Source organism: Pseudophryne corroboree, chromosome 2 (assembly GCF_028390025.1).
Source record: "Pseudophryne corroboree isolate aPseCor3 chromosome 2, aPseCor3.hap2, whole genome shotgun sequence".
In the NCBI taxonomy this organism is placed as follows: Eukaryota; Metazoa; Chordata; class Amphibia; order Anura; family Myobatrachidae; genus Pseudophryne; species Pseudophryne corroboree.
The window spans coordinates 945,276,370-945,291,895 of record NC_086445.1 but is presented as its reverse complement, the minus strand read 5'-3'; the positions used below and the strand labels follow the sequence as shown (position 1 = coordinate 945,291,895).

Sequence of the window (15,526 nt, the reverse complement as noted above, 5' to 3'; positions counted from 1 at the left end):
CAGTTCCAGGCCCTACCTTTTGGGTTAGCCACAGCTTCAAGATTATGGTGGTAGTGGCAGCTTATCTCCGCCAGCAGGAGATAAGAATATTTCCATACCTCGACGATCTTTTAATCCTGGCACGGACGCAGGAATTTCTCTTGCGTCATCTGCAACAGACAATAATGTGGCTGCAGAACCACGGGTGGCTCATAAATTGGGCAAAATCGTCTCTGGTTCTGTCACAACGGATGACTCACTTGGGTGCTGTACTGGATTCAAGTCTTCAGAGAGTAATTTTACCTCTGAACAAGATATCCAAGGATTCAGGACTTGCTATACAGTAAAAAGGTATCCATTCACGCAGCGATGCGTGTGATGGTGTCAACATTCGACATGGTGGAGTATGCACAATTCTACTCGAGGCCTCTGCAGCGTCTGATTCTTGCCAAATGGAATGGGTTGCATCAGACGATAAAAACAGACTATGGTTCTTACAATAGAAGTAAGAAGGTCATTAGCCTGGTGGCTACAGACATCCCATCTGGACAAGGGGAGACCCCTTTGGTAATCAGATTGGGAAATTCTGACGACAGACGCCAGTCTCCAGGGCTGGGGAGCAGTGTCAGGAAGGTTGTGTTTTCAGGGGCAATGGACCAAGGAAAAAAGTTGCCTGTCAATAAATATATTTGAACTTCGGGCCATATACATGGCACTGATTCAGGCAAAGGACATTCTTCGAGGAAAACCAGTCCAATGCGACGGCAGTAGCGCATCTCAACCATCAGGGACAAACTTGTAGCCGAAAAGCAATGAAGGAGGTAAGTCGCATACTAAAGTGGGCAGAACTTCATCATCCAGCCTTGTCCGCAGTGTTTGTTCCGGGAGTCCTAAACTGGGAAGCGGACTTCCTCAGTCGACATGCCATTCAGGAAAGCGAATGGACTCTACACCCGGAGGTCTTTCAGACTCTAGTAGACAAGTGGGGGTTGCCAGAGAGAGATCTCATGGCGTCCCGGCTGAACAACAAAGTACTCGCATATGGGTCAAGAACAAATGATCCCAGAGCGATCTTTGTGGATGCCCTGTCGTTGAGATGGGATTTTCATCTGGCTTATGTGTTTCCTCCAATCACCCTATTACCCAGGGTGGTGAGAAAGAGATAAAGCAAGGAAAAGGTGCCGTGATACTAATGGCTTCGGCTGGCCAAGAAGACATTGGTACACAGATCTGCAGAGGATGTCGATGGATGTTCCATTTCTGCTCCCTCAACGTCCAGATCTACTGATGCAGGGTCCTTGTTTTCACAGACATCTGGATCGACTGTCTTTTACGGCGTGGCTCTTGAAACCTCTATCCTGAAGTCAAGAGGATTCTCACAACAGGTAATTCAAACTATGCTCAGAGCAAGGAAACCTTCCTCAGCTCGCATTTATCACCGAGTATGGCAAACTTTTATATTCATTGGTGCAGTGAACGGAAAATGGACCCTAAGTCTTTCAGAGTTTCCAGGGTCTTAGCATTCCTTCAGGCAGGAATGGATAAAGGTTTGAAGGTGGCTTCCTTGAGAGTGCAAGTATCGGCATTGACTGTATGGTTCCAAAAGAAAATAACCAATTTACAGGATGTGCATACTTTTTTCCAGGGAATGCTGCGCATTAAACCTCCTTTTATTCCTCCTATAGTGTCTTGGGACTTCAGTCTAGTCCTGAAAGCCCTTCTAGTTGCCCCGTTTGAACCACTTAATAAAGAGGATCTTAAATGGTTGACAGTTAAAGTTCTCTTTATACTGGCTATGGCGTCAGCTAGAAGAGTATCAGATTTAGGAGCATTATCATGTCATTCCCTATTTCTGATTTATTTTTATTTTTTTTATCCAGATAAAGCAGTTCTCAGAACTAGATCTGGGTATCTTCCGAAGGTGGTGTATAAATTCCACCTTAATGAAGAAATTGTAGTCCCGGCTTTCCAGGTACCGGGCCTTTCTGCGGGAGATGCATCACTGGACGTGGTCCGTGCATTAAAGATCTACGTGGATTGTACCAGTGCCATCAGAAAGACCGAATCTCTCTTTATTCTCTACGGATTTCACAAGAGAGGGTGGCCTGCTGATAAGCAGACACTGGCAAGATGGCTTCAGATGACTATTTCAGAAGCATATTCTCAGGCTGATCTCCTCCTTGTTCCGGCTAATGTCTCTTCTCACTCTACTCGTAAGGTAGGTCCATCATGGGCAGCACAACGTGGTGCTTCAGCAGTACATATATGTAAGGCAGCCACATAGTCTTCCATTAACACATTCATTCGACATTATGCCTTGGATACCTTTTGCCTCTCATGGCGCTGAATTAGGGCGAAGGATTCTTCTGTCTAATCAGGAGCATCCCCACCACTAAATTGCTTTGGGAAATTCCATTGTTATCCTGTGGATAACCTGTGGACCCTGCCGGAGAAATATACGTTGTGGTAAGAACCTACCGTTGATAACGGTATTTCTCCTTAGTCCACAGGATCCACAGGGATCCCACCCTGATGCACCTGATTTGAGGATCCTTTTACTCACTAACTTCTTCCTTCTTGTACGGAAGTGTGTGCATGTGTGTTCTTATTGCCTGATTAGGGCTATCTATGATGCTCCTGCCTTGAGCTTTGGAATACAACTGATTTGCCTGAGCAAGGAGGCGGGGATATATGGACGGGCCCGTTGCATGCTGGGAGGCCGGAAAAGCTTTGACCCCGATTGGCTGCAAATCCGTTGTCGCTTCATCATATCCCATTGTTATCCTGTGGACTTAAGAGAAATACCGTTATCAACGGTAAGTTCTTACCATAATGTAGTGTTCCTTCTAGGATTAATACAGGGCAGTGCGCCGGACTCCGGGGGCATATTGCGCCCGAAACAGGGGAGCGGCCATGTAAATTAGGGGGCGTGGCCATGCAAACGTAATTTTAGTGGGCGGTGCGGCCCACAGATGTTGCTATAGGGGCGTCTGTGGCCGGCGACGTCACTGTTGGGGGCGTGCGGCTTCCCCCAGCTCTCTCCCATAGCGTGAATGGATGCGCACAGCATCTTTGCACGCTGGGAGGGCAGGAAACGGGCGGCTGTTCTAGCAGGGCACCGCAGAAGTGGCAGGGCGGATTTTGCCTTTAAAAAATCGGGCAGGACGTGGCGCCCTGCTAAAACAGCCTAGCGTGAACACTAATAATGTATATTTTGCACAGGAGCGCACATCGACCCGGGTGTTTTGGTAGTGGAAACAGCTCCCTCAAGAAAACCTTGGGACAAGAGACCTGGGAATCCTACCCGGGTAGCTACCTGGGTTGGACCCGGGTAAGAGTGTAGTGTAAACAGGTTACCTGGGTCATCCAACCTGGGACACGTTTACAGCATGCCTAGAGCCAATACCTCCCTGACCGCATTGTCCCGCGGTTGGGGGGACAGCGCATGCTGTCAGCGCTGCTGTCTGTCCTGCTATGCGGACAGCAGCGCTGGCCGGGAAAGGTGTGTGCTGGAGGCTGGGGACAGCCCAGCAGCTACCAGAGTGCCGGGCTTGCCCCCAGCGTGACGGTGGTCACCTTCGAATTGGGGGCATGGCCTAACAGGACTGTGGACATGCCAAGTGTCCCAATCTGCCAGTTTTCCCCGCGCTTGGAGATGACTTCATTTCCAAGCGCCGGCCAGAATACACTGCACCCGGGTGCAGTGTAAATGGCGCTGACCCGGATATTCCAGGGTCACACCGCAGTGGGAAAAGGGGTAATGTCTCTGGTCTGACCTGGCTTGGAACCGTGTTCCAAATCCCGGGTCGGACCCGCGACTTTAGTGGAAAATGGGTAGTAATTAAAAATGAGGTATCTGCATTGGATATTTGGGGATTTTTGCACTTTATCTTTTAGATCTGGCAGTTACTGTGTGTGAAGGGAATTTGTATATTTACAGTACTGTGCAAAAGTTTAGGCAGGTGTGGGAAAAATGCTGTAAAGTAAGAATGCTTAAAAAAAAATAGTTTGCATTTTGTTAATTGATTAAAGTGAATGAACAGAAGAGAAATCAAATCAACATTTGGCGTGTCCTCCCTTTGCCTTCAAAACTGCATCAATTCTTCTAGGTAGAGTTGCACAGTTTTTGAAAGAACTCAGCAAGGAGATTGTTCCAAACATTTTTGAAATCTAACAACAGATATTCTGTGGATGTAGGCTTGCTGAAATCCTTCTTTCTCTTCATGTAATCCCAAACAGACTCGATTTTTAGATCAGGGCTCTGGGGGCTATATCATCACTTCCAGGACTCCTTGTTCTTCTTTACGCTGAAGATAGTTATTAATGTCATTGGCTGTATGTTTAGGGTCGTTGTCCTGCTGCATAATAAATGTGGAGCTAACTAGACACCTCCCAGATGTTATTGCATGATGGATAAGTATCTATTTCTGAGCATTAAAGCACAAAGAGACGGGCAAAGTTGAGGACTGTAGATTCAGTGGTCGGCTGCGGAAACTTCTTGCATCAAATGAAATAACATGCTTACTTAAAAATCAAATAATGTCCAGCGGTGGCATCAGCTCAGAACTGGCAGAAACCAGTGGGACCCATGTACACCCATCTACTGTTCAGAGAAGTCTGGCCAAAAGAGGTATTCATGGAAGAATTGCGGCCAAAAAAAACCATACCTCCAACGTGGAAACAAGTCCAAGCGACTCAACTATGGATGAAAACATAGGCAGCAGGTGCTCTGGACTGATGAGTCAAAATGTTTAATATTTGGCTGTAACAGAAGGCAGTTTGTTCTCCGAAGGGCTGGAGAGCGGTACAATGAGTATCTGCAGGCAACAGTGAAGCATGGTGGAGGTTCCTTGCAAGTTTGGTGCTGCATTTCACCAAATGGAGTTGGAGATTTGGTCAGGATTAGTGTTGTCTTAAATGCTGAGAAATACAGGCAGGTACTTATCCATCATGCAATATCATCAGAGAGGCATCTGATTGGCTCCAAATTTATTGTGCAGCTGTACAATGACCCCAAACCTACGGCCAATGTCGTTAATAAATATCTTTAGCGCAAAGATGAACAAAGGGTGGTCACACCAATTTTTTTTAATTTGATTTCAATTTCTCTTCTGTTCTTTCACTTTGCATTTTTTAATATTGTGTGTATATATGTGTGTGTGTGTGTGTGTGTGTGTGTATGTATATATATATATATATATATATATTTTGTGTGTATATGTAATTGTTGGTTTTCTCATACGTCCTAGAGCAGGCATTCCCAACCACGGTCCTCAAGGCATACCAACAGTGCAGGTTTTAGTGATATCCAGGCTGCAGCACAGATGGTTAAATCAAAATACCTGAGCTACTAATGAAGTCACCTGTGCTGAAGCCTGGATATCACTAAAACCTGCACTGTTAGTGTGCCTTGAGGACCGTGGTTGGGAATGCCTGTCCTAGAGGATGCTCGGGTCCACTTCAGTACCATGGGGTATAGACTGTTCCGCAGGAGCCATGGGCACTTTAAGACTTTTTCAGAGTATGAATTGGCTCCTCCCTCTATGCCCCTCCTCCAGACCTCAGTTTAGAAAATGTGCCCAGGCAGACTGGTCGCATTCTAGTGGAGCTCTACTGAGTTTCACTAAAAGACTTATGTTAGGTTTTTTATTTTCGGGGAGACTGCTGGCAACAGTCTCCCTGCTTCGTGGGACTATGGAGGAAGAAGTAGGAACCAACTTCCTGAATAGTTTCATGGCTCTGCTTCTTGCTGACAGGACACCATTAGCTCCTGAAGGGTACTGAACACTAGCTGCGGCTATGGGCTCACTCCCACAGCACGCCGTCACCCCCCATACTGAACCAGAAGTCAGAAGACGCGTGAGTATTATTACCGGAGATCTGCAAAAGGGACCTCCGGTCATCATGACTGCTCAAGGTACCGCGCAGCGAGCGGGAACGCTGCGCCGACATGCTATCCATACACAGCGCATACCAAGGTGGGGGGGGGCGGGCCTGGGCAGCATGAAAACCTACTCTGACTGACAAACAGGTAGCATATTGGGCCGTGGCACAATCCTACACCCCCGCCAGTATATATATTACCTCATGTTTTCTGAGGGGAAACGCGCCATTGCAGGGTGCGGGGCTTCCTCCTCAGTCAGCCAGCGCTGCTCAGCGCCATTTTCTCCAGGCAAGCTGCAGGGAGCTGACACGCTGGCCCTCCTCCACATCTGAATCAAGTATCAGGGTGTATATTAAGGGGGGCAGAGTGAAAAGTGGTGCTCAAATTGGCATATAATAGTGCTAAAGGTCTTTGTAGATACACAGCAATTTTTTTACATTGGCGCTGAGTTGTGAGCTGGCAAGTCCTTTCTGTGTCCTTTTGACAGATTTACTGTGGGTCTGTCCCCTATAAGTCCCGGAGTGTCTGTAGAGTGATTGTGCATGTGTGTGACATGTCTGAGGCAGGGAGCTCTTCCCCTGAGGGAGCCATTTTAGGGACACAGAGTTGTAATGTGGTGGCGCTGCCGGCACACCATGAGTCTGAATGGGTGAAAGAATTACGTTATAGTGTGAATCATGTCAGTAAGAGATTGGATAAGTCTTGGTCTCATGCAGAAACCTGGAGAAAATCCGTGGAAGATGTGATTTTTAGTGGTTCTGTTTTTTCATCCACAGGGGATCCCTCTGGGTCACATATAAGGTAATTTGCAGAAATAGTACATACTGATACCGACACGGACTCTGATTCCTATGTCGACACTAGTGACTCCAGGGGAATAGATCCAAAATTAGCAAAAAAAAATTCAATACATGATTCTGGCTATAAAGGTGGTCTTAGAAGTTACGGAGCCTCAGGAGAAGGCTTACTTTTATAAAGAAAAGAAACTTAATGTAACTTTTCCTCCATCTCATGAACTGAACAGTTTATTTGAGGGAGTCTGGGCAAATCCTGAAAAGAAGTTTCAGATTCCTAAAAGAATTCAGGTAGCGTACCCTTTCCCTGCAGAGGACAGGAAAAGGTGGGCGTCACCCCCTGTTTTAGACAGTGCCCTGTCACGGTTAACAAAAAAGGTGATTCTCCCTGCACCTGGGACGGCTTCACTAAAAGCCGGCTGACCGCAAGTTAGAGAATACGTTGAAAACTATTTATGTGGCTAATGGGACATTACTCAGGCCTACCATTGCCTGGTCGTGGGTGAGTAGTGCTATTGAAAAGTGGTCAGAAAACTTGTCATCAGAAATTGACACAATAGATAGAGACGAGATACTCCTAACTTTAGGTCATATAAAAGACGCTGCTGCGTATATGCTAGAAGCCATGAAAGATATTGGTCTCTTGGGTTCAAAAGCCGCTACAATGGCAATCTCAGCACGGAGGGCGTTGTGGATTCGCCAATGGAATGCTGACGCAGATTCCAAAAGAAATATGGAGGCTCTCCCGTACAAAGGGGAGGCCTTGTTTGGAGATGGGCTGGATGCTTTAGTGTCTGCGGCTACCGCAGGTAAGTCGACATTCTTGCCTTATGCTCCTGCACCGGCGAAAGACGCATCACTCTCAGATGCAGTCCTTTCGGCCTAATAGATACAAAAAAGGTAAAGGTTCCCCTTTCTTTGCGGGTAGTGGAAGGGGAAAAGGAAAAAAGCCCACAGTGTCTCCGGGATCACAGGAGCAGAAATCATCCTCTGCTTCTGCCAAACCCGCAGCATGACGCTGGGGCTCCCTTGCGGGAGTTCGCTCAGGTGAGGGCACGTCGGAAACTTTTCAGTCACTTCTGGGTTCAATCTGGCCTAGACCCGTGGGTCGTACAAATAGTGTCCCAAGGGTACAAACTGGAGTTTCAAGACGTCGCCCCATGCAGGTTTTTCAAATCGGCCTTACCAGCTTCTGTTCCGGACAGGGAAGTGGTAGCAGCAGCAATACAAAAATTGTGTCAGGATCAAGTTTTTGTCCTGGTTCCCTTGTCACAACAAGGAGAAGGGTTTTATTCAAGCCTAGTTGTAGTTCCGAAGCCGGACGGCTAGCTCAGACCAATTCTAAACCTGAAAAATCTGAATCTCTACCTGCAAAGGTTCAAGTTCAAGATGGAATCTCTGAGGGCAGTGATTTCCAGTCTGGAGGAGGGGGAATTCATGGTGTCAGTAGACATAAAGATGCCTACTTACATGTTCCCATTTATCCTCCGCATCAAGCTTATCTGAGATTGCCATTACCAGTTTCAGACGTTGCCGTTTGGACTCTCCACGGCACCGAGGGTATTCACCAAGGTGATGGCGGAGATGGTTGTCCTCCGACAGCAAGGAGTCAATATAATTCCTTACCTGGACGATCTCCTGATAAAAGCGAGGTCCAGGGAAAAGTTGATGCAGAACATTGCACTCTCCCTGACGGTACTCCCAACATCACGGATTATAAATTTTCCAAAGTCACAATTGGAACCGACAACAAGATTGTCCTTTCTCGGGATGATACTGGACACGGAAGTACAGAGGGTTTTTCTTCAAGTAGAAAAGGCTCTGGAAATTCAGAAAATGGTCAAACAAATTCTGAAACCAACAAGTGTCGATTCATCAATGCATTCGGTTGTTGTTAAAGATGGTAGCGGCCTACCAGGCCATACAGTTTAGCTGATTCCATGCCAGAGTATTCCAGAGGGACCTATTGGACGAGTGGTCCAGATCCCATCTACACATGCATCAGTGGATAATCCTGTCATCCAAAGCCAGAATTTCACTCCTGTGGTGGCTACACAGTTCTCACCACCTAGGGGAGCGCAGGTTCAGGATTCAAGACTGGATCCTGGTGACCACGGATGCAAGTCTCTGAGGCTGGGGAGCAGTCACACAGGGGGAGAGCTTCCAAGGAAGATGGTCAAGTCAAGAAACTTGTCTTCACATAAACATTCTGGAGTTGAGAGCCATTTACAACGGCCTTCCACAACCGGTACATCTTCTTCAAGATCAACCCGTACAGATCCAGTCGACAGTGTAACAGTAGTCGCGTACATAAACCGTCAGGGCGGAACGAAAAGCAGATCGGCAATGACAGAGGTGTCCAAGACCTCCTCTGGGCAGAAAGACATGCAAAAGCTCTGTCGGCAATTTTCATTCCGGGAGTGGACAACTGGGAAACAGACTTCCTCAGCAGACACAATCTCCATCCAGGAGAATGGGGCCTCCACCAATAAGTTTTCGCAGAGTTGACAGGTCTTTGGGGAATTCCTCAAATAGACATGATGGCGTCTCGTCGCAACAAGAAGCTTCGGAGATATCGTTCCAGCTCGAGAGACCCTCAAGCAATAGCAGTGGATGCACTAGTGACCCAGTGGGTGTTTCTGTCGGTATATGTCTTCCCTCCACTTCCACGGATACCAAAAGTTCTCAAAATCATAAGGAGAACAGGAGTTCGAGCGATCCTCATTGTCCCAAACTGGCCAAGGAGGGCTTGGTATCCAGATCTTCAAGAGTTGATCATAGACGATCCTCGGCCTCTTCCTCTCCGCGAGGACCTGCTGCAGCAGGTGCCGTGCGTGTATCAAGACTTACCGTGGCTAAAACAAAGGAACAGGCCCAGACGCGCTGTCACAGCTGCCAGTAGGGATTGTCAGTCCCAATAAAAATTGCAAAGAAAAAGTGTAAACTGGCGCTAGGTGTTTCCCCAATAATAAAAACTGTGGATTGATTTCAATAAAATAACATGTAATTTATTAATTACTTAACTAGACATAACATGCTAAAAAACAGGAATAAATTCCAATGAACACAAATAGTTAGGGCATTGATGGAGCTCAAAAATTTTTTTTCAATGATGGCTGCTAGTGAGTGTCCACAAAGGATCCCGGACTGAAATGATAAGCAGAGTTCCCTGGGGAGAAGAAATGCAATCAGCTGGTGTTACCCTTTTTGATGGAGGCTTCCAGAAAGTTGCAATTGTCAGCAGGCAAGCTGTGCTGTTGATGTGAATACTGGGTCCCTCCAATCGGTGCTGTATAAGGTCAATCCCACACAGGAAACTTTTCAAAGTAGTTTGTTCAAAAGTCCATATCTGGATCCATTTGAAGAGCAGGACACTGATGTAGTAGCAGCATACACACTAGTGTGTATGCTGCTACTACATCAGTGTCCTGCTCTTCAAATGGATCCAGATATGGACTTTTGAACAAACTACTTTGAAAAGTTTCCTGTGTGGGATTGACCTTATACAGCACCGATTGGAGGGACCCAGTATTCACATCAACAGCACAGCTTGCCTGCTGACAATTGCAACTTTCTGGAAGCCTCCATCAAAAAGGGTAACACCAGCTGATTGCATTTCTTCTCCCCAGGGAACTCTGCTTATCATTTCAGTCCGGGATCCTTTGTGGACACTCACTAGCAGCCATCATTGAAAAAAAATTTTTGAGCTCCATCAATGCCCTAACTATTTGTGTTCATTGGAATTTATTCCTGTTTTTTAGCATGTTATGTCTAGTTAAGTAATTAATAAATTACATGTTATTTTATTGAAATCAATCCACAGTTTTTATTATTGGGGAAACACCTAGCGCCAGTTTACACTTTTTCTTTACCGTGGCTATGTTTGACGGCATGGCTGTTGAGCGCCGAATCCTAGCCCAAAAGGGTATTCCCAAAGAAGTCATTCCCACTCTTATTCAAGCCAGGAAAGGAGTAACGTCTAAACATTACCACCGTATTTGGAGAAAATATGTGTCTGGGTGTGAAACCAAGAAGGCTCCAACGGAAGAGTTTTAGGACGTTTTTTCCATTTTCTCCAGGCGGGTGTGGATGCGGGCCTAAGATTGGGTTCAATCAAGGTCCAGATTTCGGCTTTGTCTGTTTTCTTTCAGAAACAATTGGCCTCCCTTCCAGAAGTTCAGACCTTCGTGAAAGGGGTGCTACACATCCAACCTCCATTTGTGCCTCCTGTGGCACCATAGGATCTTAACGTGGTGTTGCGATTCCTTCAATCGGATTGGTTTGAACCTCTCCAGGAGATAGAGTTGAAATTTCTCACTTGGAAAGTGGTCATGCTGTTTGCCTTGGCATCCGCAAGAAGGGTGTCTGAATGAGGGGCCTTGTCTCACAAGAGCCCTTACTTGGTTTTCCATGAAGATAGGGCTGAATTAAGAACTCGTCAGCAATTTCTTCCACAGGTGGTTTCTTCTTTCCATATAAACCAACCTATTGTAGTGCCATGGCTACTGACACCATCGCTGCTTCAAAGTCTCTGGATGTGGTCAGGGCTTTGAAAATCTATGTCGCAATAACGGCTCAGATACGGAAAACAGAGGCTCTGTTTGTCCTGTATGCTCCCAACAAGATTGGGTGTCCTGCTTCTACGCAGACTATTGCGCGCTGGATCAGAGGTACGATTCAGCACGCTCATTCTACGGCAGGATTGCCGATACCGAATTCGGTGACTGCCCATTCTACTAGAAAGGTGGGCTCATCCTGGGCGGCTGCCCGGGGGTTTCTCGGCATTGCAACTTTGTCGAGCAGCTACTTGGTCAGGGGCAAACACGTTTGCTAAGTTTTACAAGTTTGACACCTTGGCCGATGAGGACCTACAATTTGGTCAATCGGTGCTGCAGGGTCATCCGCACTCTCCCGCCCGTACTGGAGCTTTGGTATAACCCCATGGTACTGAAGTGGACCCCAGCATCCTCTAGGACGTATGAGAAAACAGGATTTTAATACCTACCGGTAAATCCTTTTCTCCTAGTCCGTAGAGGATGCTGGGCACCCGGCGCAATGCGTACTTTACCTGCAGTTGTTATTTTATTAAAAATGTTTGCAGCATGGTTGCTTTAATGTTCATGCCGTTGGCATGTGTTTTGTTGAATGCCATGTGTGCAGCATGGTTGAAGTGTGAGCTGGTATGAATCTCACCAGTAACTTAAAAGTAAATCCTTTTCTCGAAATGTCCGTCTCCCTGGGCACAGTTCCTATACTGAGGTCTGGAGGAGGGGCATAGAGGGAGGAGCCAGTACACACTCTGAAAAAGTCTTAAAGTACCCATGGCGCCTGCGGAACAGTCTATACCCCATGGTACTGAAGTGGACCCCAGCATCCTCTACGGACTAGGAGAAAAGGATTTACCGGTAGGTATTAAAATCCTGTTTTTTAAGTGACACTAGCAAAAGTATAGATGATCTGTGACTTGTTGGTGTACTTCTACAGTTATGAACATCCCCTCAGAGTATGATGGGGAGGACAAGCTATGTGGCTTATATTAATGGCAATGATTAGGGAGTAGTATTCTTTATCAATATTGTTTTTGACTGTGTATTCGTCCTTCATGCAGCTTACTCACTTGAGGAGACTTCCTCAATAGCAAACTGTTACTGCTGTGACGATACAATGGGAAATCGTTAACAGTATAGGATGCAGATGAAGACTTCAACTAGCTACATTGGAGTGAAACACACAGAGAACTAGGTGTCTGCAGAGAATGGAATGAGAATTTGTATGTGGCCCCTGATCAGACAGGTGCAGCAGTCATCCAATCATTCCACACCATCTGCTGCATGCCTAGAGTCATTAGGGTATGTTCAGGTCTCCAGTGTTCTCTCACTCCTGTACCACACTGCAGTCCAACGGCCACTGTCAGTAGGAACTCTGAACGTCACAAAAGACATCCTGTGAGATGTATTATTTAGTGCCTTGGTGCCAAAGATAGGCTCTAATGTCAGAGAAGAACATGATACCCAACATACAACCGCTCTTCCTTATAGACATAGCTGAATTCTTAGTGGGGGCTTCATTTCAGTTATTGAAGAGTCTCTAAATGAACGTTTTGTTAATCTGATAACATTGTATAAATAGTATGAATATTATCGTCTGGTTTGCATGAGATTGCCAGGTCTGACACAGTATAGTCATTTTGCACTGTTAGTATTTCATAACCAGATATGTGAAAGCGGTTGATCATTATTGTGAGATGAACAAGGGCCTCATATTGGCCCTCATTCCGAGTTGATCGGTCGCAAGGCGAATTTAGCAGAGTTACACACGCTAAGCCGCCGCCTACTGGGAGTGAATCTTAGCTTCTTAAAATTGCGACCGATGTATTCGCAATATTGCGATTACTAACTACTTAGCAGTTTCAGAGTAGCTCCAGACTTACTCTGCCTGTGCGATCAGTTCAGTGCTTGTCGTTCCTGGTTGACGTCACAAACACACCCAGCGTTCGCCCAGGCACTCCCACCGTTTCTCCGGCCACTCCTGCGTTTTTTCCGGAAACGGTAGCGTTTTCAGCCACACGCCCCTGAAACGCCGTGTTTCCGCCCAGTAACACCCATTTCCTGTCAATCACATTACGATCGCCGGAGCGATGAAAAAGCCGTGAGTAAAATTACTTTCTACATAGCAAAGTTACTTGGCGCAGTCGCAGTGCGAACATTGCGCATGCGTACTAAGCGGATTTTCATTGCGATGCGATGAAAAATACCGAGCGAACAACTCGGAATGAGGGCCATTATGTGTAAGCCTGCTCAGATATACTGATTGTGTGGGATAATGCATGGCTGTTTTGTTCCAGGAGTCTGTTTGAGTTGCTGCTGTTTTTTGGAAAGGATGAATTCTACGAAGCCCCTTTAAAAGACATTCTTGGCTCTGTTCAGGTACTCTTTGCTGCTTTTATTATCAATATACAGATTTTGCATAGCTAGTTCTGACAATATTATCCAGGGAGAAATTCACATGTTGACTAAGGGCTAGATTTACTAAGGGGGTTTTGGGTTGCGGGGGGTCATAATACAGTCAGCGGCATCCCGATGTGCAGAATCCTGACACCTACTAGGTAAGTATGCTCTACCCCCCAAACCTTAACCCTCCCTCCCTGCAGCTTAACCCTAACCCTCCCCTTATCGCAGCCTAACCCTCCCCAGCATACGGGAGCAGTCGGGATTCCAGCGCCGGCATTGTGAACGATGTTGGGATCACGGCGTTTGTCTTGTGACTTGTGTCGGAGTTCCGGCTGCTAGCATCGTGAACTGACCGCGGATCCCTTTCCAAGCAGCCACTGCTATTCAATGCGATTGACCTTGAAAAGCAGCACTATTATTGTGACGCCCATTTATCGAGTTTTAACTATTTATAACTTGTTAATACGACAAATGGTGCTCCAGCTAATCTGCTCCCAACTGTCATTTTTCAAACACATGACAGTTAGGAGCTGATTAGCTGGAGCACCATTTATCATATGCAACAAGTTTTAAATGGCTATAACTCGTTGCTAAATGGGTCCCTATGTGTGAAATTTGCCATGTAGTGATTGCAAATGCTGCCTCTTAGTAAATCTGGACATTTCATATGTTTGTGTCTCTTTATTGTCTGCATTTTGGACTTGCATTTAAATATGATTAGAGGGGAGCAGTTAGAATTAGGATCTTTTTCAGGGACAACTTAAATTTTTATCCTGTTTGCGCGCGCGCACACACTGGAGTAAAAATAATTGTTAATTATGCAATGTCTAAAAAAAGAAATAATAAAACGCTAACCATAAAAATTAATTGAACGTGAAGTTTAACCAGTGTCCTATTACACAGTTACATTTACAGTGGGCCAAGACAGGCGCATTCATTGACCATAATATAATTTTTCAGGAATGCCATGACCTCTTAATCCGCTATGACAACATAGACCTACGGTTGGTTACTTGTGTTATTAAGGATGGAGGCCCTTGGGAGAATCTAGTATTACAAGCTATACTCAAGGGAAAATCAGAACCTCAAGATATTGGTAAGTGTTTTCCTTTTAGACCAAAGAAAGTCTCTGTTTCATTTATATACCATGAGAAATCTAGACTGGCAATTTAGCTGCCATTAATCCATTGTATGGGACTATTTACTAAATAGCGGCTTTGTAAACCCGCTATCAGTGCTTTTACCACAGGATCTAATATAGCAGGTTCTGTAAGCAAAAATGGGATTATTAATGAACCCCCAGTGTTGATGACGCAGGTAAGCTCTATTACTTGCAGTAGTAGTAGTCGTCGTCACATTTATGATGTATAACAGATTAAACCTTATGATACCGCTTTCACACGCATGGGAAAAAGCAAAGTAAACCCAGGTGGTGTGTTGGCGTGACAGGGTCAACCCAGGTTATGGGTGAGGGCGATTCTTTGGCCCGATCCGGATATGCTGCGATGTGAAACTGAGGACTCTGGTTACTTGACCCAGGTTATGTTTAAAAAGTGCTCAACGAACTACTTTTAGCATAACCTGAGAACACCCTTTCAGACAGCAGGCAAAAACTCTGGCCATAACCAGGTTCGCAGACCTGGAACACATAACCCGGGTTAACCCATTCACACCGACATACGACCTGACTTATTCCCAGGTCCTTGCCTCTGTGTGCAAGGGTCTCAACGTGGATTGAAACGGTGTTCATTGGGGGTAATTCCAAGTTGATCGCAGCAGGATTTTTTTTAGCAGTTGGGTAAAACCATGTGCACTGCAGGGGAGGCAGATTTAACATGTGCAGAGAGAGTTAGATTTGGGTGTGGTGTGTTCAATCTGCAATCTAATTTGCAGTGTAAAAATAAAGCAGCCAGTATTTA

At 45.9% G+C, this 15,526-nt stretch overlaps 1 protein-coding gene across 2 annotated transcripts in view; it reads left to right on the top strand.

The window, feature by feature from the left end:
• The window catches only part of ZNF654 (zinc finger protein 654), a 76,980-nt gene that overhangs the window by 25,685 nt on the left and 35,769 nt on the right, over positions 1–15,526 (top strand). For both annotated transcript variants that reach the window (XM_063956302.1, XM_063956303.1), the window contains 2 exons: positions 13,502–13,583; positions 14,568–14,703. In XM_063956302.1, the coding sequence (XP_063812372.1) occupies positions 13,502–13,583; positions 14,568–14,703 (218 nt within the window). The remainder of the gene's footprint in view (positions 1–13,501; positions 13,584–14,567; positions 14,704–15,526) is intronic.